Raw genomic sequence first — 24,752 nt, 5'->3', positions numbered from 1 at the left:
AGACGTCCATCAGGGATGCTTTGTAATGTCTGAACTTTTCACCAAATAATGGTAGCCTGATAGCCAGTGACTAGTGACCAGCCACAGGGCTCTGCCCTAGGCCATGTCATGCTCAACTTGTAGCTAAGAGTGTGGCTACTTTTAATCATCATTATTATTCCTTGGCAGAGGTGGCATTTCAAAATGTCACTCATTGTGCTGAACTCTGCCACCTGCTGAAACCTTCTGGTCTATCAGCATTGGAGTCCTCCCCAGTAAAGGGCACCCCCTGACCCCAATCATGTGCCTTGTGTTACAAGACAGAGACCATCTAGTATCTCCATGAATGGCACCCCTTTCCTTGTAGCCCCCTTCCCTACTTCTGGCAGGTCCCTCCCCGCCAGCACACCTGGCCACCTGCTCTTCCAGGAGCTCCCCAAGCACAGTCCCACTGTTAGGCCTTTGCGCTTGCTTTTGTCTCAGCCTGAAGTTTCTTCTCTCATGTCTCCACCCAGATAAATCCTGGACCAGCTCAGATAACCCCATTCTGCTTCCTGGGCTCCAACCTGACCCACCAAAAGCCTTCTTCGTTGGTACTCTTGCTCCACTGCAAGCTGTCGCTCTGCTTGCATAGGTAGAGCTCAGACTAGAGATGCCCAGTGAGCTTCTCTGTGTGCCTGCCGGAAAGCCAACATCGAAAGTGTCCGTGAGACTCATGGCTTGGAAAACACGGGACTTGTGCACTTTGTCTTGCTGGAACCTGTGACAAGTCTCTTATTGCCTTGTACGTAGAGGCTTAAGCTCTTCTGCTCAGCTTCCAATTTCCTGTTCCCACCTCAGCACCAATCCCATTCCACATCCCAATGTCCCCTCATCTGTTTCAACCAGTCAAGACTCCAGACATCCCCCCTGTACCGGTAAGGCCGCCCCTCATATCTCTAGCTTTCCTCTGCAAGAAGCAACTCATATCTGCTCCTCTCTTATATTTTGTGTCATATGGGCCACCTCCTCTTCAGAGTCCTGACAACATGACACTCTTCCACTCATTCTGACCACGACTGGCTTATACTGATGATGTATACCTGAGATCCCACAGAGCAGGTACCCTGTCCCAAAATGTGGAACATCTGACTTCTATGTTCTCCTCTGTATCGTCTAGCTACATTACAATGGGTTTTATTTCCTCGCCTGTATAGTGGAGATATTAGCCTGTACATTCCCAGGGAGGTTGTAAGACACTATATAACAATGAAGGTGATAGGCTTTAATAAGCAGAAACATTTCTATTAAGGGAGTTGTCATTGGCCCTGTTGCGTGGTAAGTTCCCAGAGGGTTCATACCTGTGACCTCAGGCTACTGTTATTTGGCGAAAAGTTCAAACATCACAAAGCATCCCTGATGGACGTCTATTGGCCTAGGCAGAAAATAAGTGGGACTGGTTTCATTCATTCCCGCACGTTTCTTCCATTTCTCTTTTCATCTACCTGTCTATCCACCTAACGTGTGCCTAAGGCAAGGGCAATACAAATGAAACTACACACAGTCCCTGCCCTCCAAACCTCTCACAGAAAGGTGGGGAGTCAGGAGCCATAACTCAATGTGATCAGTGTCACGATAGAGCATCAGAAAGAAGGGAGAAAAGCAAAGCCTGGGAGATAGGAACGTTTCTGAGGAAAGGACCATTGAACTATCATAAAAGGGAGGATGAGCATGGTAGACAGTGGGTCAAGTCGCAGAAGTGGGACAGAGTGGGGTTTGGGTGAGGGCGGCCACAGCGTGGCGAGCTTGCAACACAGAACGCAGAAGTGCTGGACTACGTAGAGGGAACAAGGGGCCCTTGATATACTTGTGCCCTCTAAAGTCTCTTCAGGCCTAAGGGCATTATTTTGCTGGACATCGGGGCTATGATGAGCAGTGAGGGTAAGTGGAAATGTGAGCATTTCCCTAGAAAATAAAGGTAACCAGAAGTTTAATGGGGATCACCACCCAGATGGGTTCAGCAGCCTGGAACCTACATATACCGTGGGACTCTGGAATCTGTGCCCCATCCTCTGTATGGTGTTTTTATTCTTGCTTGGTTCCCTGTAAAAATCAGAAGACAGAACTTGGAGGTATACAGAACTTGGAGAATGCAGGAAGGGGAGATAGGAATATGATGTCTCACCCTGCAAAGCACTGCTAGTGGTGAGGGTCACCAGGAACAAAGCCAGTATAGTGGAAGGTAGAGTCTGACCTGTGGTTGGCTGGATGAGGGTCCAGGGCTTACACTCCGGTGGCGTTGGTGTCACCAACAGGACAGATCATGTCACTTTTCCCCCCCTTATGTTCTCACTTTAATGGGGCGTGATTATGGGCTAAATGTTGGTACACATGTATTGCTGGTGGGGCTGGGAAGAGAGCATGCAATTACAGCCAACCATCCCATGTCCCTTGGGAGGGGACTCAAGGGCTCCCATAATGTAGGAGGGGGAGGGACTTCATGGATTCTGTAGTAAAACCTCTCAATGAATGCAGGGAAGCAGAGGCAGATGGAGTCAGGAGCCCTAAGTTAAAGAAAAATATTTTACAGCATCTCTTCTGTGATTTAAAATAAATATCAAAGTGCAAAATAAAATTGTAGTTTTGAAATGAAACAAACTTACATACTTGCTGAAATTAAGATTGCCCCTTTTCAGATAGTCTGATGTTGTGGTTTGGTTTTTCCACCTTGCAGGTCCCAGGCGGGCAGATGGGAAGGATCACAGTGAGGAGCAGGTTTGACATTATTTCCTGGAGTCCGAGGGCCTGAGCGGCCTCCCTTTGTAGGATCAAGCTGCTTCTGGAGGTAGTGAGCTCTTGTTTCTCAGGCAAAGGCCACGTCATAATACTTGCAGGTGCTTTCCACTACCCTTTCTACTCTGTGCAACCTGCTCATGAGCCAAGGGGCTGGGCCTAGAAAACTCCAGGACCACGGAGAGCTCCAAAGCGCTCTGCAGCCCTGATCTAATTCTCCTTCCTACAAGGTGTGTTGAAACCTTGGGTTTGGGCAGGGATGTTTTGCAGCACTGAGGCCCCAGAGGGGCTGCAGACACCAGTCAGGACTGGTTTTCCCTTTCTGCCTCTTCCTCAACACCTATTCTTCGTCTTACCCTGCCAGCCTTCCTGAACTCACTGGGGCATCCAACTGGAGGGAGAAGAGCCTGTGATGCTTCCACTGCCTCCCTTCCCAGCAGCCTGGAAAGGCTTCTATGAGGAGCCACCGCCTGCAGTAGGGCGGGTCGGAGGGCAAGGAGCAGGGTCCTTCTTTAGATGGGAAGTTGTAGTAATTAGCCTTAACGGATAGGGAAGGGTAGCCCATTCCATTGCAGGGAAACGGGATTTTTAAATCATTTTAAGGGCTGTGTCAGCTTTCAAATGGCCTGCAGTGTGCCTTCGGGCTTGTAATTAGCTCTCTTGTCTCTAATGGAAGCAGAGGGGCAGGAGGGGCGCTCGCTTAATGAACATGGGGATTACTTTCCGGTGGGCCCTAAGTAAGTACGCAGGCGCAGGGGAGGGGTGAGGACAGGGCCTGGCCACCTGGGCCTCAGGCTGAGGGGCAGCCAGCCTGTGAACTTGGAGAAGGGGGTCCAGGGTCCACCTAGAACCAAGGCCCACCTCAACCCTACTATGTGCAAAGTCCTTTTCACTCCTTCACTGTGAGAGGCCAGGGGTGAATGACGGCCTCCCCAGTCTAGGAGTGAGGGGCTCTACTGTTGGCCAGACCCTGGAAATCCGTAGCCCTGCACGAAAGCCCAGGATGAAACATGGAGGGGTGTCACGGAAGCCAGACAAAACAGCCCTTCCTCGAAGGGGTGCCTACAGGGCATGTTGTTGGCAGCAGACGGGAGCCCCCACACTTCAGCCCAGTGATGCACAGCTGAGCCCCCCCCTCTGGACCCCGGGAGCCAGGAAGGTCTGTTAGGAGCCCTGAGGCTGAGCCTCCACCCAGAGCTCCTCCCCGCTTAGAACAGACCAGCGGGGCTGAGGGCGGTGAGGTCCAGAAAGGAAGAAAAGGAGGGCTGGTCATGTCAGCCCCATCGCCCATGGCCCTCTGGGCATTGCCAATTTCTGCTTTTGGAGCGAATCCTCTTTTTCCCTGGAAACCTGGTCATGCGGTGTCTGCAGAGAAACCTACTTTCTGGCTGCATCCTCTGTGAAGAGCAGTAATTCCAAGTGTTCAGAACAATCAAGCTAGAACCCCCAGAAGCTGTGGATCCAGCCAATGTGTACCAAATTAGTGGCATGATGGGGCAGGGAGACTGGTGATGGCAGCCAAGAACCCAAGCCTGATTTTATGGTATTTTAAGAAATAATATTTATTAACCTGGAAAACAAAAAAGAGAAGAACTGAGCAGGCATCAGTGCTGAGCAACGCTTCCTCTCTTCCATGCACTGTGTGCTTGCGCAGGATCCTTGCTTGGAATAAAATTCTAGGATGCAGGAGACAGAGCCCTGGGCTAGGCTGAGGGCCAGAAGGCCAGGCTCCCAACACAGGCTGGCTCCAGTGTGTCCTCACTTCTCTCTGGGTCTCAGTTTCCCCCAAGTGAGCCTATTGGATAAGATGATTTCTACAAGTGGGCAAGAAAAGGTCGTTCCTTTCCACTGTCCAGAGTAGGCCTCCCTCCAGCCACTCACCACCACTCAGCACTATCTGTAGCCTGTTATTGCTCTATGTGTTTGTTTTTCGTCAGTCTCCCCCTCTAGGCTGTAAACTCCACATGGAGAAGGACCTTGTCTGCCTTCTCCACTGGCTCTCCATTCCTCAGCACCCAGCATCAGCCTGGCATGTACCAGGCATTGATTCACGTTGTCTTGACTGACTGACAGGCTGGCTTCCTAACTGAATGAATGATAATGCATTGGGGCCTGTGTACTGAGAAACTTCCAGACCAGGGTTTGGATGGGCTGCCTGGGGTTGGACCACTGCTCTGCTGGCACGGCCTGTCACTACGTCATCTATAATCGCTTATCCAATTCAGCGCCCAGCATAGGCCAGGTCCAGGAACAGGCTCAGTTTGGATGTGCAATGAGGGACAGAAGTGCCCAGGGGCCCTCCTTACCCCAGGACCAAGACCTCACTGGGGGATGGCTTAGTCATAGGTAAAATCTACCTGTGCACTCCCAGATCCTTCCAGTGTGGAATTGCCTTTTTGAGTCAGTTTCACTTGGGAATTACCTGCATGGAATCTGGAGTTGGACTAGGCCAGAGTTCAAATTCTATTACTTACTAGAACAGCTCTTTGAGCCTCAGTTTCTTCAACAGCAAAACAGGGATGATGATAGTAGCCCCATAGCAACAGGGATGATAAAAACAGTACCTCTCTAGTAGAGTTTTGGAGAAGCTTAAACAGCTGAGCCATATTTTCATGAAAGCCCACTTAGTTTGTCACCCACTGGTCCCAAGGCACAGTGCCCTTCCTGGAGAGCGTACACCGATGCCCAGGGACAGCCGGTGGGTGAGGCAAGAGGGTGCTGTGGGGAGCCCAGGCCTCCTGTGGGAGGGCAGGCCTCGTGCTGGTTGTACAAAGTGAATGTTGCAGCAGAAACTACGTGTTCTGTGTTTACCATGAGCTAGAGCATTTGTGAATAAGTGCTGTCCATGTGAGGAGTCAGCCGAGGCGCAGGGCAGCCCTGAGAAGTGGGTACTATCAGTATCCCCCCTGTAAAGATGAGGACACTCTTCATCTGTAAGATGAGAGCTAAGTAAGCCGCCCACGGCTGTGCAGTTGCCAAATGGAGGAGCCATGGTCTGAACCCATGTAATTTAGCTCCTGGGCCACATACCAGCACCGTGCCTCACTGCTGCCCTTTGCTACCATGGCTGCCCTCACCCCTCACCTTCCCTACAGTTAGAAGAATCTTCCCAGACCCTTTCCCCATTCTCTTCTCTCTTCTCTCCTCCTTTCTTCTTCCCCTTTCTCCTCCTCCTCCTCCTCCTCCTCCTCCTCCTCCTCCTCCTTCTTGTGTGTGTGTCTCTCTCTCTCTCTCTCTCCTGCCCTCTGTCTCATCTCTTTCCACCTGTCTCTCTCTCCCTATCCCTACCCCTTCTCTCCCATTTCCTCTCCCTCTCCTTTCCTCCCCTCCTTCCTCCTCTCTTTCTCTCATCTCTCCCCCTCTCTCTGTCTCAGGTAAGTGTGCTGTCTCTGGTCCCTGATCTGTGCTGGCAGATGAGGAAGGAGGCAGAATGGGAGCTTGGGTCATTCCGAGGATCCCACGGAACCCTGTGGGGGAAGCCCTGACAGTCCTTGGGTGCAGCAGGGAGACCCGTTAGAACAGCAGGTGTGGCCCGAGAACTGCCTCAGTCCCTTACCACCTTCAGACTCTGGAGGACAAGACTGTTCTTGCCAGAACTGTAGGAAACCCCAGCCCCAGCAAGGCTCACAGAGCAGACCTAGGAGGTGAGGGTCTATAAATCCGGCCCCAGGTGGAGCCCCTGCACCAGCTCCTCTCTGGAATCTGGTTGTGCCTCCAGAGAAGGCAAGGGATCGAGGGAGTACAGATCCCAACCCAGGTGACAGAGGCAGCCAAAGGGCTTCTGAGCCCCCGAGGGCTCACTCTTTCCCTGCAAAGTCCACAAGCTCTGAAAAACCCAGTGCTAGTGGGATAATCTGGGGACCAGGCTATTTATTTTGTGCTCAGAGCATGTGAGCTCAGAGAATCGGGGCCTACACAGCACCCACAGCAGTTTCATACTAAAGTACCTCTTGCCTCTGCCCTGCTTTGTAGCGCACGACCGTGTGTGTGTGTGTGTGTGTGTGTGTGTGTGTGTGTGTGTGTGTGTGTGTGTGTGTGTGTGTGTGTGTCTGAGTCATCTGATCATTTTCTCATGATAAACCAGACCTGACCAAGTATTTGTCTTTTTCTGGACCCACTCATCTTTATATCATTTTTAGGCAATTATAGTTTTAGAGGTAACATGTAGCTAAATATCAACTTACAGACTGACAGCATTCTCTCACTGGACTTTCCACCACAGCAACAAAGCATCTTTCCTCAACCTACCCTCACTTGGTGGCAGTATTCCCACATGGGTGGTGCTGGGAATTATTCAGCATCAGATTTAGTTAGTCTGGCCATTAACTATCTCTTTAAGGGAAAGAACAATGACCTCCATGTAGAGATGAGTTTCCCAGGCTGGAGTGTCACGTGGATTCTGCCCATTGTCGCTGCCTGTCGTAAGATGTGGAGCAGTGTCTGGGACCAGGCCCAGGAGAAGAGCAGACCCATGTGGGAGTTCACGCTGGGCCCTGCAGCAGTGTCAAGATTAGAATCAAACTTCGTTCCAAACACAGACTATGTGGTCCAGCTTCAGACCAAGTGGTGGGGGCATAAGCAGCTGCCATATTCCATGGGTCTCAGGCCTCTTGTTAGGGTATCGCTAATACCAGGCCACCAAGGAAGGAGGGGAGATGGGATCCCCAGGCTGGTTGAGGAAAAGGGGACTTGTACATACTTACAGTATAAGTCCTCTCCACCCACACACTCCAAGATGAGGATGGAGCTGTGGCAGCCGCTAATGGTTCATGCTCAGCCCTGGCTCGCGTGTACCCCAACCCTCTGTGGTACTGCAGCCCTAAGGAGGACCAGGCGAGGATCATTCATGCTCTGTACTTAACCAGGTTTCTCATATGGGGTGGGGGACAGTCCAGCTTTTCCTGGGTTCCCCTGGGGGTTGCAAATTCTCTCCAGGTACACAGTCCCTGGCCTCCAGAGGCTACAGAGCCCTCTCAGCCCCACCACAGCTGCTCTGCTACACAGAACTTGGCTCCCTCTCTGCTCTCTCCCCTCCCTGTTACTGGTTCCACACCTGTCAAGGCAAGGTCTGTGCGGGCCCTTCTTGGGGGCAGTTCTGGGCTGCTCTGAGACTTCCTGGGTGAAGGGTCTCCTACTCAGAACCTCATGATGTCCAGAACGGCGACGCCAACTCACGGAAGCACAACAGGTCGGTGGAGATCTGAGCCTCACGGCTGCCCTGGGAAATAGACCATTCCCATTTCCTGGAGGAGAATGGTGAGACAGTAATAAGGGGAGGCATGATGCTGGACCTGGTATGCCCCATGCCATGTTGAGCTGAGGAAGACCCCTGGCAAGGTCTGAGGTGGGCTGAGTGGGGCTGGGGTCCTCTTCGAAGGTCAGCGCTGCTCTTGGGGGCTTTCAAAGTCTGGCTGCCTGACTTTGAGTCTATCTCATTGTGAGTGAATTAATTGTGGTGCAACCTAGAGCAGTGAGACAAGTTAATTACATAATTACTGCAAAATGACATGTTATTTCATGGCTACAATATGGTAACTCTGTTGGAAACAATTGTAATTGCCCAGAAACTGCATTCGCGTGGCTCCGTTATCTCTCGATAAGCATGTAATTAACTTGGGTTACAACTTTTTCTGCAGCAAACTCTGAAGTCAGGAGTTGGGGACCTTGGGGTAGACACAGCCATCTGAGACCTAAGGGCCCAGGTAGGGTCTGGCATTGGACAGCTCTGCTATAATCCAGGAAAATAATTTGCTTTTCCATGTTAAGTAAGGAAAATTCCTCATTACAGACTGCAGGCCTCAAATTCGCGCGCTCAAACTCATTCACAATCTCACATAATCACGTACCGACAGCTCCCCAAGTTGATGTCACACAAAAGTACCCACAGCAGCCGGGCGAACTGGCTCTCTGCCTCTCTTTTCTCTCTCACACACGGGTGCAGTTCCTTGACAGGAGGTGGCCCCAAAGTTGAGAACTCCAACCCCAAGATCTTTCGCCCTAGCAATCCTCCCCACAGACTGGGCCACTGGCCCCAGAACCACAACGTGGAGATGTGGCCTTCTCCAAGTGCCCACAAAAGTGCAGCCATCCTCCCACTTCACTCAAAGTGGAGGAGCAGGCCTGGGGGCAGGGTGACATGAGGTCTGAGCCCTGTCTCTCCCTGGCAGCCAATCCCCTGCTCAGGAGCAGGCAGAAGTTGGCTCTGGTCCATGGCCAGGATGAAAACAGTCCTGGGTGAAGGAGAAGCAAGGGGCCTGATTTGGGAAGAGCCTGTTCATACAGCCTTCCCTGTCTAGGTTTGGACTCAAGGAGCCCTTTCAAAATACTGTTCAGTGATATCTTTTCAGTTCCAGTCTCTGTTCTTGGCACTGTGGCTTGTAGCCAACACAAGACAGAACGCCTGCTACCCTGCCTCAGCCAGTAGACAGAAAACGCTCTGGGTATCTGTCTGTCTGGCTATCTTCTGGTCTGAGTTGAGTGCCTGCCAGCTTGCCTGTCTGTCCCTGCCTATCTCTGCCTACACATCCGTCTATTTATTTATCCATCTCCCCTGCCAGCCAGCACATGTACCTGACTGTGTATACACTGGCTTGTCTGCCTCTGCCTCTCCAGAGTCAGCAAAAGTGGTCCTGTGTCTGTTGGAGGGAACTGGCCCGTCCCAGGTCTCCCTACAGTGTTTGTCCTCCCGGTGGTTGCTCTGTTTGTTTTCCTGGCTTTCTCCCTCCTCCTCAAGGGCACGGACTGTGTCTGAGTCATGATTCATCGTCAGGTCTGGTGCTTGCAGCACAGGCCTGAGACACAGTGGATGAAGGTTTGCAGGTTGGGCCCAAACTGCTGGGAGGAGACAGCAACCGCTGCCCATCACCCTGAAAGTAAAGACAGGTTTCAGGAAGGTACTCATGGGAGGGGGCTCAGGATTTGGGGTCCTGTCAAGGTCAGAACTGGGTCACTGGGCAGTCGGGGTGGGGGGTGTGTCTCAGTGGGGGATATAACACAGGAACTTAGGGAAGGGAGGGTTTCATCTTGCCTCTCTTTATCTTGGGGGCCTGCTCTGCCAGGGGAAGGGAAGGACACCCCAGTTCCCACCTCTGGTTGTGGGGTGCTTGGGGTTGTCCCCTTCCCTCCAGCTTCTTCTCTCGAAAGCCCACTTGGACAGCCCCTGCGCTGTCCCATGACCCCCGTCCCAAGGACCAAGGGGAGGGCCCTGCCCACTCCCAAGCAGAGGGGAGGGGCCCCAGGTCTATGTCAGTGATCAATGCAGAGTAACCTCCCCGGAAACATTCATAAGTTTAATCCACGCCAGTAATAAAATCGCATTACATTTCTCATAAAATAAATGTTCCCATTTATATACAGAAGACAGACTGTACAGGCCCCGCCCGGCCCCAGGAGGGGTCACACACAGACGGGCAGCGCGGAGGAGGGCTGTCCCTCCCATCGAGGATGGAGGCGATCTAATCGGCTGGAGAGCGGCTGGCCGGCCAGGTGGGGGGGCGGGCGGGCGGGCAGACGGACAGACGGGCCTGGAGGCCAGGCGCCGGGCGTTACTGAACCTGCGAGTCAAAGGTGCCATTGAGCTGCCCCTCCTCATAGTCCATCTGACACAAGATCATGTTGTTCTTCAGGAAGAATTTGTCTCCCACACAAAATCTGGAAAATCCAAGCAGGAGAGAGAGGCCATGGAGGGGTCCCAGCGGGTGGTAGGGGCTCCAGACAGGACCCAACCCAGCAGGGAGGTAGACATGTGGGAAGTGAGGTCCTGAGGAGCTTGCTCCTTGATCTTTTCAGAGGGGTTCCCCAAAAGTCCCTGGGTCAGCCCAGACCTTGGCCAGGCCCTGCAGCCCAGAATATAGAGCAGACAGACAAGCCTGGGCCACAGGACTTCCACAGTCAGGTCCCTCATGGAGGGGTGGGGTTGATGGGAAGGGGCTGATAACCTACCCCAGTTCCAGAGAGGGAAAGAGAGAAAGAAGGAAAAACAAATAGGAAAAGGCGCAGAGGGGAGAGAGGTAGAGACGGGAAGGAGGAAAGGATAAAATGGTTGATTTTTCTATCCCTCTGTTTCCCTCCCCAATTTAAGAGAATGGCTCAGGGAAGGGTACTATTTCTCTAAACAGAATCTGTGGATTTCCTGGAGCATCCTTCCAGAAGGAAATGACCTTGTTCCATCATCTTCCCCCTGCCCAAAGAAGGCTCTGCTTTGACCCCCCCCCCCTTGAGTCCCCCAGTCCTCCTCAAGTATTAGAAGCTCTTCGCTAAAAGCTGTCCCCAGGGTGGCAGAGACCTTTAGTGGTACCCCAGGGTCACAAGCCTGGTCCCAGCAGATCCCAGTCACACCACCAGGTGGCGATGCAACTTCACCGAGCCCTCCTAGCAGTGGGTTTTGCCAGAGCCTCCGCCAGACTCTGCAGGTTCCTTTAGACCTCGCCCTCTGGGAATACTTGTATGAGCTCCTTCCTGAACTGGGGGCTCCTGAGAAAAGGGCCTGCCTTCTGGCCCTAGGCCCCCAGCCAGGAGAGCTCTGGCTCCACAGGTCCCTGGGGCCTCCCACAGGGCTGGGGCACTGAGCAGGGGCCAAAAGATAAGAAAGGAGGCTGGGCTGGAAACAGAATCCCAAGACAGGGGTCAGCAGTGAGGGGCTATTCCCTGAAGGGAATTCACCTTCCAGGTCTGTGAACCCTGCTCACTAGAACATACATGCATGCACATGCACATGGCACACACACAAGGGCACAGGGCGCGTGTACAGAACCCGTTTACATGCACATTTAAAACGTGTGCACATGCATACTCATCATGCACACCAAGCACACACATACCTCCATGTACATGGAAATTTAGAAACTCACATGCACCTTCATATTAATTCCATCATATACACATGCCCATGTGGACACGGACATTTAAAAACACAAACATGCACATGACACTCACCCTGCATACACAGTAAGTTCATGCAAGCCCCTGTCCATTGCATTCACACAGAACCATGTCCCACAAACATGCACACACAGCCCTGGAGCACGCACACTGAACGACAGGGCTTAGGCGTGCATAGACTGCACATATGCACATGCGTGCTCAGGACAGCATGCACGTGCAGCCATGCGCACACACAGAACCCACATTGGCATGCAGACCTCCACAGTGATTCTGGCCTGTCCCAGCAGGAGTCAGCTGGGGTCTGGTGGGTATGCTGGGTCTGCTACGGGCCCAGCACTCACTCACCTCTGGTTGCAGAGCTGGCAGGCAAAGCAGTCAAGGTGATACACATTATCCCGGGCCCGCATCACCATCTCAAAGGCTGGGATCAGCTTGCTGCAGGCGGCACAGTTTCCAGTCGTGCCAAAAAGCCTGCAGAAGGAAGGGGGCAGAGGGCTCAGGAGCCTGCTAGGGAGCTTAGGGTGGGGGTGGGGGGATTTGCCTCCACCCATGGCCTCACCTGTTTCCCAGTCCTGTGGGCCTAGAATGTGGGCCTGGGCAAGGGGATAGTAGCACAGATAGCAGCATCTGAATTCTACTATGAAATCAGGCTTTAGAGAAAGGGGCATATCCATCCAGGGAGGGGATGTAGGGGCTCCGGGGTCAGCTGACACTGCCTACCCAGGGCTGGGCTGACTAGGCCCCCTGCTATGTTCCCACTGGGGTTTCTCAAGCAGCTGGGATCACCAGGAGAATACTCGGTTGGGTTGTGAGCAGGATTCCAGATTCACACAAGCCAGATTTTAGAGACAGTCTGCCATTCACGGGCTGTGTGTCCTCAGGCAAGACATCAAGTCTCTCTGAGCCTCACTTATTTTAACTATAAAACTGGACTGAAATACAACCTTCACAGGCTTGTTGTGAAAACTTTGGTAAACTCTCAGTCAGAACTCATGTAGTAAACACCTATACAGTGTTTACTATGTACCAGGCACTGTTCTGAGGGCTTTAAAAAGATCAACTCATTGAATCCTGACAACCCTATGAAGAGGTCTTTTTCAGTTACTAAGTCACTGTGTGACTTGCCCTAAGTCCCTTTTTCCTTTCCCTGGACCTCAGTTTATCCTTCTTTACAATGTGGATGCTGGACTAGAGGATCCTATTCAAAGATGCTTCAAAATCAGGATTGATGTCAAAAGAAAGTTCTAAGGACTACTGGCACAATGCCTCTTGGAGGCAGACAACCCTTCTCTTAACTGCTGGTTGCAAAGCTCTAGGAACAGGGAGCTTACTCCCCCCCCTGCAGGCCAGTCTTGGCTGGCTATTCCAATGGTCTGAGCCAGCAAGTGTGCGCATCACTCACAGTCCTAGCTTCTTTTCTACATGCTGGCCGAGCAAGCCCCAAGTGAGGCAAGGGGGCTGTGAGGCAAGCGGGAAGCCCTTCTAATCCCTGATTTGTCCAGCTCAAGCTCAGGCGTCTGCAGACAAGCTTGACTCCATTATTCATCAGTCCGAGCTGCCTAGTGGCTCAGATTAAGGCAGACAAAGGCTGGGCCACAGCATCTGCCTGCCAAGAGGGGCCTCTCTTGCCACCAGTCCAACGAGCAGGCTGCAGAGGGGACAAGCTCTGTACAGAAATTCTCTGGGGCTGAGCTGCTCAAGGAAGTCCCTCCCCCACCCTGGCCCACTGGCCTACCTGGCCCCACAGTCATTCTTTGGCCTCTGCCAGAGCCCAGGACAATACCTTCAGGCTGTAGTAGCTGGCAGGGCCCAGAATGCCTATGGGAGCTTCAGCTCTGCTGACCAGCCCATCCTGCACTATGGCCTTCCCTCTCCACATCCTGTGGACTCATCAGGTGGTCTGCCACTTCCCCCAACCTGGTAGGTTCAGCCTCCAGGTGATGACCGAAACCTCCAGACTGGGAGGCCCTTTCCAGGTCATGGAGGGCCGAGTCCGCAGGAGCACCCCTGCCTTAACCCCTCCTCCAGCCCCAGCCAGGAGCACTGAGTCACAGAGCCTGGCTTATTGTACTACTTAAAAAACAACTCCTGTCAAGGCAGAAATTAAAAGAGAAGGTGCAGGCAGGTAAATCTTAGGCTCTTCAGAGAAGCAGGGGAGCCTCTGCTGATAACCCCACCCCCCAACATGCCCACACCTGGGCAGAGGGTGACCCAAGAAGCCCTTGCCTGACCTATTAATTAATGCGATGGGCCTTTCTTCTCCACAAGGCCCAGCCACCACCCGGCAGCCTGCGTGAAAGCCAAATGCAGGTGCTGGGTCTCAGCCAAGGCCCCTGCTCTGTGGCTTCCTTCCAGCCTTGCTGATGTCATAGGTGGCCTAAGGGAGGGTTAATTGGGGGAGGCAGCCCCAGGGAATAGGATCCAGGCTGAGGGGAGGGTGGGTTAGAGCTCTGAGGAATGCAAGGTCGGAAGCCTTATTCTTTTCACAACTTCACAGAGGAGTAAACTGAGGCTCGGTGAAGGTTAGAAGCCACAATGCTCAGAGCTAGTTCAAACCCAGGTCTTTCAGTCCAACAGCAGTCCTTTGGCCCGGGTTGGGTTCCCCAGGCGTTGCGGTATCTAATCCCAGGGCCCTCCTGGAAAGGTGGGGCAGCTGGGTACTGGGGAGAGGTAGGAAGGAGGGCCCAGGGCAATCAAGCTTCCCCACCTGCTCCTGGAAGCCCCTCTGAGGCGTCCCCTCCCAGATTCCAGGGACAGAGTGGCTCAGGAGCACCTGACAAAGGCAGGAGCAGGGCCACGCTGGTGCCCCAGGGAAACTCATCTCAGGACCTGTGCTGGCCACTGAGGCCCAGGAGTTAAGGGCGTGGCTGGGGTAGACGGAAGGCCAGGGGCAGGACAGTCGGGGAGGAGTGCACACACAGGCCACACATGTGGGGTGGTGGGTCTCGGGCGGGGTGGGCCATGCTGGGCGCTGGAGGATGGGGCCCTCTGAGCGGAGCGGCGGGAGGCCCACCTCAGGTAGTCGCGGCGGCACAGGATGAGGTTGGCCTTGGTGTAGAGGGTGGAGCCCACCTCGCCCAGGCGGCAGTCGCAGCAGGCACACTTGAGGCAGTCCTCATGCCAGTACTTGTCCAGCGCCTTCAGCAGGTAGCGGTCCTTGATCTTACGGTTGCAACCCGCGCAGCCCTTCTGCTTCCCTTTGGGCTGGACGGACAGCATCGGCACACCTTCGGATGGACAGACAAGAGACAGATGGGCACAGGTAGGCCTTGCAGCTCTGGGCCCTCTGGGAATGGGAACCCACTGCTTCTCCCTACTGTCCCCACCAGGGTTGGGGTTCCTAGGAGCCCTTGCTCTCTCCCCAGCTACCTACCTCCTCCCTGGGCTTAGGTCCTGTCCTCTGGGCTGCAGGGCACAGCTTGTTCCCCCACCCCGTGAAGGTCCCTGTAAAAGCTGCAGGCAGCACTGGGGAACACCGCATCTGCTCTGCTGCAGGGCACACACACACAGCCCCAAGGCCTACCCCCGAGTTGTTTCACCTCATGCAGCCATGACCCCCTCTGTGGTCTGATCTACAGGAGGCCTGAAGCCCTCCTCATGCAGCCACCATCCTACTGGCTCTTTCTGCAACCCTAAGAATGAAATCTCATTAATGGGCTTGGGGTCCACTAGAACTCCCAGATCTTTTTGGCACTTCAAGACTTTCTCACGCTGCTTGTGCATTTATGGATTTTAGTTCCGAAAGTCAGGCTACAGCCTCTTAGTCTATTCATGTAGAACCGTGGAGATGTCAAGAAGAAAGTAAGATGCCCCTGTGACACTCCCAGGAGGCAGCGGGAACTCGAGCTCCTGGCAGGTGCCTGCAGGAGGAAGCTGGGCCTCGCGTAGTTGGCGCTCTCCTCATAAATGCTTCCAGCTAGATTTAAACTTGCTACCTGCCCTGGCCTGAGGGAGTGGATGTTCCCAGTCTCTGGATCGTTGCTCCTTCCTCCAGGATAAGAATGTCTGAGCCACTGGCTCCTCCCAGGGCCCATGTGAGCTTCTCAACATACAAGAAAGTGCCAAGTACAAGGGGCTGAACTATCAGCCTGGCATTCACCTGAGAGAGGGGCAGACCTCCCAGCAGGCAAACATGTTCATCACTCAAACCCATGCATGCAGGTACAGAGTGCAGGCGTATGCAAGCATGTGCACAGAAGCATAGGCTCCTAGCCCCTGACCCTGGGGCCACAAGCAGTGACCACAGGGAGGGTCAGTGAGGAGATGTGGACAGATGTCAGGTGTCATGTGGGAGCCTGGACATCCCTGTAGAGCCCTGAGGCATGAGTGTAGGCTTGGAGGAGAGTGCAGGGAGTCTCAGAGCCCCAACCTGGATGGGTGATGGGGAGAAGAGGGACCTGTGAGCCTCTCATGAAGGTGGTTGGGATGGAGGTGTTCCTTCCCTCACCAAGGCTCCAGTGGACGGATGGGTTGACTCTGGAGGGAACATCCCACCCCTTCCTGCTTCCCAACTTTCCAACAAGCCCCTGAAGTCTGCCCTCCTCCTGGCCCCATCCTTTCCAAGGGATCCCCGTACTCTCCAGGGCTTTGCGTTCAGCTCCTAACCACCCCACACTGCCCCAGGTCAGAATTTCAGCTGCTTCCTTTCCCTTCCTAATTCCAGGTACGACCCTTCCTCAGGCTTCAGAGGAGAACCACAGCCTCCAAGAGGCCTCAGTCTCAAAATCTCAGTTGTCAGTTCAGATGGGCCCTCAGAGTTCTTCCAGGCAAATGGTCTCATTCTACAGAGGGGGAAACTGAGGCTCAGACAGTCCAAGGGGCTAGTGTAGGCCACTAAAGAAGCTGGTACCAAGGGGCCCTTCCCCTTCCTGTGCTCTTTCTCAGCCTCATTGCCTCCTCAGAGTTCTCCTGGAGAGGGGGTGGCCCCTGGACTCAGGGGGGCCGCCCAAGCCCAGGAGCATCAGGACAGGTGAGGGTAGGGAGGACACACTGCAGGCTGCTGTGGGCTCTCTGTCTCCCTCCTCCAGGCCCCGCAGGGCTGTCTGTTAGCTGGGAAGTTTGCTGCCTAATTTCCTTAATGCAGCTCTAAAGGCTAATTGGTCTAAGAGAGTGATGGGGCTCAGGATGAGTCTGTGCTCAGGCCTACCTATGTCTCCTCTGGCGGGGTCCAGCCTGGTCACAGCTCTGAGGAGCCTGTGGAGGCCAGCTGGGGTCTAGGAACCCCTGAGAGCTAAGGGGAGCCTGAGGGGCTCCTTCCAAGGCCTAGCCTACAGGGAGGAACTAGGTGTGGGCAAATGGGGAAGGGGTTAAGAGAGCTGGATGTGGGAAGGTCTGGGAGTCCCAGGGTGGGGCTATTGTCTCTGGGGCCTGTGGAGGGAGCACCCTGCCAGCATATCTACCAACTCGGAAAATCTCAGGCCAGCCTTCTAGTATAGCCCTCCATGCTGATTTCCCTTTGCTCACCTGGACTGGCAGCAGGGCTGGCTCCCTCCCAGCAGTTGGTCTCTATCCTTGTGTTCTCACTGGGTGGGGTGGTGAATGGATGGAACATCCATACTCAGGGGGTACGCTAGGCCTACTATGTTTTACCCCCAAATGACGGGGGATCTCAGCACTAGAAGCATCTACCCTGCTCCATCTTCCTTGACTTGGATCCTGGACAGACTGGCCTTCTAAGCTCGGGCCCCGGAATGCCTGGCTGCTGAGCCTGCAGGGCTATGAGCCACAGCACCAGCCGGCAATTCCATTACTAGTGGGACCGGGCCCCTAGAGGACCCAAGGAAGTCATGAGGAGCAAAGCCACAAGCTAGCGGCCCCAGGGCCCCACCCCCACGTGTGCCAAGGCTGGGTGTCTGTAAGGCCTGGGCACCCTGCTGCGGGTTGCTGAACTCTGCTTCCTGGGCCCTGGAGAACTCATAAGAAGCCACGTGGCATCTGCCAGCGTCTGATGTCCACCGAGTCACAGAATACCCGGGCCAGCCGGGCTTAGGTCTCAGAGCATCTGGGGACCTTGAGCTTTCTCTGCCTGGAAAAGGTTGAGGTCCTGGGAGAAGTCTCACTCCTCCCCACACTGTGTTTGCTCTCCCGGGGCTAGTCCAGGAAACTTGAAAACACTCCTGGAAAGGTAAGGGGGCTCCCTGGGTGCACGCACAGGCTCCTGCTCCCCAGAGGGTCTGGGCTCTCCCTCCTGCCCTCCCTCTCCAGCCCCCCACCAGCCCGCCCGCCGGCCCTGCAGACACCTCTTCCCTGGCCCCCTCCCCTGCCTGGCTCTGGGAGCTGAGCCTCCGGCCATGCACTTTCCATTAAGGAGATAGCATCCCTCCGCTGACGTCCATTTGGGATCCATTTTAGTGTTATCTAAAAATCAAATCTACATGGTAATCCTTTTAATGTACTCCTGACTTTAGAAAAAAACAGCTTTGCGCTCCTTCAGGAAAGGTTTTAAAGCATTACCCAGTAATTACTACTCACCCATGAAAACACTGATATTTTACAATGGATGATGTTTGCGACTGCCCGCACGCACTGACGCACACTCAGACATACACAGGGGACCCGGCAAAATAAACCATTTCCCTCGGCTCCTGTGTTCCCCTCAAATCTCAGGGTGTGGAGGGGACATCTGAGGGGAGACAGGCCAAATCCCTACCCTGCCTCTGCCCTGGGCGGGCTGACAGTGGAAGGAGGCAGCCTGCCCGTCTGACTCATCTGGCTGCCAGACACTTACCTTCAGCTCTTTAATCTGGGGAAAAGCCAGACAGTCCGGGTGACTGGGAGGGACTGCCAGAGGTCATTCAGCTCTCCCTGCATCCGGGAGAGAAGCCCTCCTCTTCACACGGACCCCCCAGGAGGTCTGCTAGCCACACCCAAGTCCACAGCGATTCCTATCCCACCTATCTCAAGCCAGGTGGCCTTTCAGAGCTGGCAGGTGGACTTTTCCAAACTGCCAAGCCCCCAGCTCCTGGTCCCACTGATGCCTTCAGCTCAGCCGACAGGCTGAGCCTGGCTCTGGAGCACTCCCACCATCTCCCAGAGAGCTCCTCCTCTAAGGCCAGTCCTCTGCCCCCTAATGCCCACCCTACCCAGCCCCAGGTTACTCCAGGCATCCAAGCCCGTGGCTCCCCTGCTGGCAGCCATTGTGGCTACCATTGCAACACTACCTAGCTTTGGAGGCCCCCTCCCTCCTGCCAGCATGTCCTGCTTGGCACTGCAGGCTCTGCTGCCTGCAGAAACCTGGAATAATACCCCTTTCCATCCAGCAATGGATCTTGTCTGTTTCTGTCCCAGGGCCCTCACTCCACCGCTGCTCCAGGAAGTAGTCTTGTCCTGCCCATCCCACTCTTCCCTGAATTTCAGAGTTAACAGTGGGGTTGAGGCAAAGAGCACAGAACGTGAACTCAGAGAATCTACTTTCTAGTCCGGGAACTGTCCTAAGTGGCTGGAGAGCCTAGAGCAAACGCCATCACCTTTCTGACTTGCATCTGTGAAGTGGGGGTCATAAGAATCTCTTTCCACACAGACTGCAGGGAGGATAGAATGGGTTTCCCATATGAAGCCACAGCACAATCTGGCCGCCAGAGGGGACTGACAAACGGGAACTGGCAGTTTCACATGCACTCCAGGTCACCTGCCTTCCCTGCTATGACACCTGTTTTCTTTCTCCTTTAACTTTTTATCTTGACATAATCTCAAATGTTGAGAAAAGTTGCAGGAATAAAAAGAATTCCTGTACACCCTTCACCGAGATTCCCTAAATATGAACATTTTATCATTTTTACTTTATATCTATCTAGCTAGCTAGCTATCAACCTACCTATAATATTTTTCCTGACTCATTTCAGAGTTGGTTTTAGAGATGAAGCCCTTATACCCTTAAATACTTTGGTATGTATTTCCCAAAAGCAAGGACATTGTCGCACACAAGCATAGCACAATTATCAAAACCAGGAAATTATCATTCATATAATACTATTTTCTAATTTACAAACCTCATTCAGATTTCACCAGTGCCCCCAAATAATATCTTTTACAGCAAGATAAAATTCTGGATCATGTATTGCATTCAGTTGTCATTTAGTCTACTTAAATCTGGAAGAATTCTGAAGCCTTTCTTTGTGCTTCATGACACGGGCATTTTTTAAAAGAACAGGCCAGTTAGTTTATGAAATATCTTTCAATTTGGGCTTGTCTGACACCTTTGACTGTATGACTTTAACTCCTCTGCGCCTCCGTTTTCTTTGTTATAAAATAAGTGTGAAATAGTACTCATCTTGTAGGGTTACCATGAGGAATAGAGGAGTTAATATATGTGAAGTGTTTGGGACTAACTTGACCTGGCAGTCAAAAGCTGGCTCTGGGGGCGGCCCGATGGCTCAGTTTGTTAGAGCCCGAGCTCTCAGCAACAAGGTTGCCGGTTCAATTCCCGCATGGGATGGTGGGCTGCTCCCCCTGCAACTGAAGACTGAAAACCGCAACTGGACTTGGAGCTGAGCTGCGCCCTCCTCAAGTAGATTGGAGGACGATGACTTGGAGCTGATGGGCCCTGGAAAAAATACACTGTCCCCCAATATTCCCCAATAAAATTAAGAACAAACACTAGCTCTGATTAGTGTCATTTCATTCAGCACAAGGGAAAGGACGACCTCAGTCACAGCTCCATCTCAGGCCCCTAAAGTAGTGATGGACACTTATTTTGAGGAGAATAAACTGCTACGAATGTGCCACCATAGTTAAAGTCCCATAGGCACTGGCTAGAGCCCAGCACCACCCAAAGGACAGTCTAGTGGTCACTGCAGAAGGAAATCAGCCCCATCTATCTGATAGGCTGCCTCAGTGTCCAGTCAAGTGGGAAAGGGTTGCTGTGGCACCCCGGGGCGTGACAGCTCAGGGCAGGTCCCTCCGGCTGCTCTGAAGCAAACCTGAGGGCGCAGGCAGGTCTGGCCTCAGTACTTCCCATAATCTCTCCTCGTGCCTCAGTACTGGTTTCAAACCTGTACCCACAGAGCTCAGCACAGTTGCCCAGTACAGTTCTGGGGCTTCCCTTTCTCACCGTGGGTGCCCTCCCCTCCTCTGGGGCAGGCAAGGAGCCGGGCTGGGCTTTCCCAGGGCTAAGGGTAATCTGTAGGGAGATGACACTGAGGGAACAATTAGCAATGCTCAACTTGCAAGCACTTGGCTCACAACTGCTTTATGAAATAGGTTATTATTCCCATTTTAACAATGGGGAAACTGAGGCACGAGAAAAATTATGATTTGTCATGGGTGACATGGTTGGTATGGGACTGAGCTGGGATGTGAACCCTGGCAGTCTGTGTTTAGGGCCCAAGCACTGGACTCATCTGCTATGCTGCCAGCCTGTGTGCTGCTAACTTCTGAGGTGCCACAGACCCAGGAGGGAAGCATTACAGAGATTAGGAAACATGGAAGGTACACAGCTGCAGGACGCATGTGCAAATACATGCAGTAGTACACAAGTACAAGCACACATAATCACACATGTGTACACTGGGTCCACAAGAGGCGGGGCTGTGTCTGTGTATTCTCCTCACAGCAATTTTATCCCAGCACCCAGCAAAGTGCTAGATATAGTAGCTGCTCAGTAAGTTGCATGAAAATACACACACAGGCATCCAAGCCCCCACATACGTGCATGAGCTGTGCAATATACACACACGGGCATGAGCAGTCACATGCACCTTTACTGCCTTTTGAAAAACTTCATTTCCAAAAATGTGGATCGTAGCTCAAAATCACGCTCTAAGTTAAACAAAACCCACCAGTAAGAGGCCTGGTGCTCTGTTCTCAATACTACTTTCCCAAGAAAATGGAAGCGCGGAAGCTCCCTAGGCTTCACCCACATGGACCCATGTGGAGGGGCAAAAGTCACCCAGAACGTTCCACAATCATCACACCCAGTTCAGCTGCTGGAAAGGTGAGCTCTGCGGCCTTCAGGAAGCTGGGTCCCTACCACCTGCATGGTGCTTGCACCCACCTGGGCCCCATGCCCCTGCCTGGAAGTGCAGAGTAGAATCCTGAACGGAGCCAGCCAGGGCCCCTCCTTGGCATCAATCCCATTTAATAAGGAAATTTGAAAGTGTAATCTAATTCTGCAGAATCTCTTTAAATCTCGTTTTCTCAGAAGTAACTTCATTTCGCACGGACACATCCAGCCTTGTGAGAAGGCCTCCATTTCACACCAGTTTTATCTCCACAATTTCTCGTCTCACTGCACTCCTATCCCAGGGCCTTGCCATGCGGCGGGCGAGGCCTGAACTAATAGCATTTCCTACTCATTTGGAATCAAAAGCCAACGAGAACAACTGTTGAAACGTGTGGCTACAGCCACCCAGAGCATGCTCATTGCCGCCCCTCTGCGCAACCACTTGCAGGTGGCATGCTTATTGGACTAGATGAGGGACAGAAGCAGAGTCTGTGGTCTCTAACTCCCCACTGGGGCGAGGGAGGGAGGCTGGTCAGCTCAGTGGAGGGACTGGCCCCTTTCACTCTGGGACTGCCCCTGAAGGGAGTCTGAGAAGAGGGCCAGGCATTGTTTCTGCTAGGACTATGGGGCCTGCAGACAGATGGCCTCAGCTTGAATTCTGGCTCCACTACTTCCTAGCTCTGCCTCAGTCTACTCACCTGCTAAATGAGGACAGTCTACTTTAAGGAATTATTGTGAGGATGAGATAACTTACATGAAGTACTGACAACAATGTTTGACACGGTAGTGTTAAAAAATCAGCTCAGCAAACTTATGTACATCTCATGAACCAGCCATTCTATTCCTAGTTATACGCCCACTAGAAAGGAGAGCTCATGTCCCTCAAAGGAAATATGCAAGGATGTTCATAGCAATTTTCTTCATCATAACCCCAAATGAAAACAACACAAATGTCCATCAACAGTAAAATGGATAATAAATTATGGTATACTCATACAATAAATAAAATAGTCCCCAGCAATGAAAAAGAATGAATCACTGATACAACAATAGGGATGAATCAGACAGCATAATGTTGAATGAAAGAAGCCAGAAACAAAAAGGCACATATTATATAATTCCATTTATACATAATTCCCAAACAGGCAAAACCGATCTATGGTGATAGATGTCAGAATAAAAGGGTTGTTATTACCTGGCAGGAGGCGTGAGGAACCCTGCTGAGGTGCTGGAAATGTCCTCTATCTTGATCTGGGCAGTGTTTAAACGAGTGCATACATATGTAAAAATTCACTGGATTGAACATTTGAGACTTGTGCAATTTACTGCACATATGTTGTACCTCAATTAAAATAAAAAGAACGGAGATAGAGACCGCTTAGTCAGGACTAGGTGTGCCTCTTCAGAAAGCCCACCATTTCCTCAGCACGTGCCACACCTGTCATCTCAGTGAATCCTCATATTGACTGTGAGGTACGAAATGATTACCCCCATTCAACAGATGAGAGAACAGAAGCCCAGGGAGGTTCAGGCCCTTACCCAAGGTCACGCAGCTGGAAGAGTGCAGGACAGAGTCTGGAGCCCCAGCCCGCCAGACTGCAGAGCTCAGGTTCTCCTCCAGCACATGCCCCATGGCCTCTCCGCACAGCCTGGGTGAGGAAGGCTCCCGGGGGCTGCATCCAGGGCTCCTGTGCAGCCTGGATGCCAGGTGATGCTGGGGCAGGGGGCTGTGGGGGGGGCGGGGGGCATGCTTAGAGCAGGGCCTAGGCTAAGACCAGGAAGAACAATGGCCCAGGCAGGGCACTCTCTCCATGCTCTGGTGGGTCACAGGCTGTTTCTGCTCCCTGTCGGTCCTTTAGCAGCTGTGACTGCTGTGGGATCTTAGAGGGCATCTGGGTGGGGCCAGAAACTAAGGACAAAGAGGGGATAGGAGCTGGAAAGGGAGCAGGATAGGGGCTGGGAAGGGAAGCAAACCTGAGATGTTTGCACTGTAGCCTTGAGAGGGACAAAGAAGCCTCGAGATGGCACATGTCCTCAGGAGAGCAGTCTGAGGGTCCGAGCTGTGAGGGGAGCTCCAGACCTTGAGGCACAATAGTGGGGGGAGCCTCAACCAGGGGCTTGTGTGTGAATGAGGAGGTGGGGGAGGGAGGGGTCCTGGAGAGGGGCTGGCTCAGGGTAAGACATCTCAGGAGGTCCAGTAACGCCAGCTTGCTCTACAATGCCCATTTCCTTCTGGTCTCCACAGTCCACCTCAGTAGGGAAAGCCAAAGGAAAGCACTGCCCAGTCATATCCCCAAACACCTGCAGCCACTGCAGTCATGGTCAACCACATGATAATACCCCTTACTGAATGCCTACTATGTGCCAAGTGCTTTACACTCACTAACTCTTATCCTCATCGCGACCCTGAGGTCAGTGACATCACACAACCTATCCAAGGACAAGCCTGCGAGAGGCTAAGCGGGGCTTCAGACCCAGGCCGCTGGGCCCAGCCCCTCCCTGCTCTATCTCAGGGCCAGAGGCAGCATCTACATCATCTTCTTCCTAAGCAATGGGGACAATAAACTTCTGCTTGGACCCAATCTGGACCCTGCCAGAAGAAGAAGGCTCTAAAGCCCCCTTGCAGTGACACATCAGCTAGGCAGGGCCTCTGATCCCCAGTGTGCCCAGAGGAGCCATTCCTGTGCAGGAGTACGAAGCGCCAGGCATTTTTCAGTGCGTTTTGGTGGAGGCAAATCTTTTTAGGAAAGTGGTGTCCAGTGTCTGGTGATGAAGGGGCCGAGGAGCTTCCACATACACCTCATTGCTGAGGGAAGCCAAACCCAACACAGCACTGTGTCAGGCAACAGCTTTAGGGGACCCAGTCGGGAACTTGCCCGGGGCCTGGGCCATGCACTGAAAGATCCTGGAATAGGTGCGAACAAATATGGTCTCATACCGCACACAGGGCTCTGCGTTCTTTAGTGAGGGGAACTTACAGACATCAGAAGCTGCACATGCTCTTTGGAGTTTGTCATGGGGAATGATGCTTTAGTTAACTGCATCAGGCATTGTCTTCCAACTTTCTAGTGGTCTCTATAAAGTTTCAAATGTATCTTGAAAGCAATAGGTCCAAAATAGGACTCTAGTGCTCCTCCCCAAAACCTGGCCTCTTACCCCAGGCTTCCCTTCACCATAA

At 52.9% G+C, this 24,752-nt stretch overlaps 1 protein-coding gene across 2 annotated transcripts in view; it reads right to left on the bottom strand.

The window, feature by feature from the left end:
• Positions 1–10,021: 10,021 nt before the first annotated feature.
• The window catches only part of LMO1 (LIM domain only 1), a 41,421-nt gene continuing 26,690 nt past the window's right edge, over positions 10,022–24,752 (bottom strand). For both annotated transcript variants that reach the window (XM_081063375.1, XM_081063374.1), the window contains 3 exons: positions 14,648–14,861; positions 11,980–12,105; positions 10,022–10,401 (listed from right to left, as the gene is read on the bottom strand). In XM_081063375.1, the coding sequence (XP_080919501.1) occupies positions 10,296–10,401; positions 11,980–12,105; positions 14,648–14,861 (446 nt within the window). In that variant the 3' untranslated portion in view covers positions 10,022–10,295. The remainder of the gene's footprint in view (positions 10,402–11,979; positions 12,106–14,647; positions 14,862–24,752) is intronic.

Source organism: Rhinolophus hipposideros, assembly GCF_964194185.1.
Source record: "Rhinolophus hipposideros genome assembly, chromosome: 10".
Classification (NCBI taxonomy): Eukaryota; Metazoa; Chordata; class Mammalia; order Chiroptera; family Rhinolophidae; genus Rhinolophus; species Rhinolophus hipposideros.
Note: the sequence above shows the minus strand (reverse complement) of the source record. Positions and strands in the feature narration are given on the sequence as shown.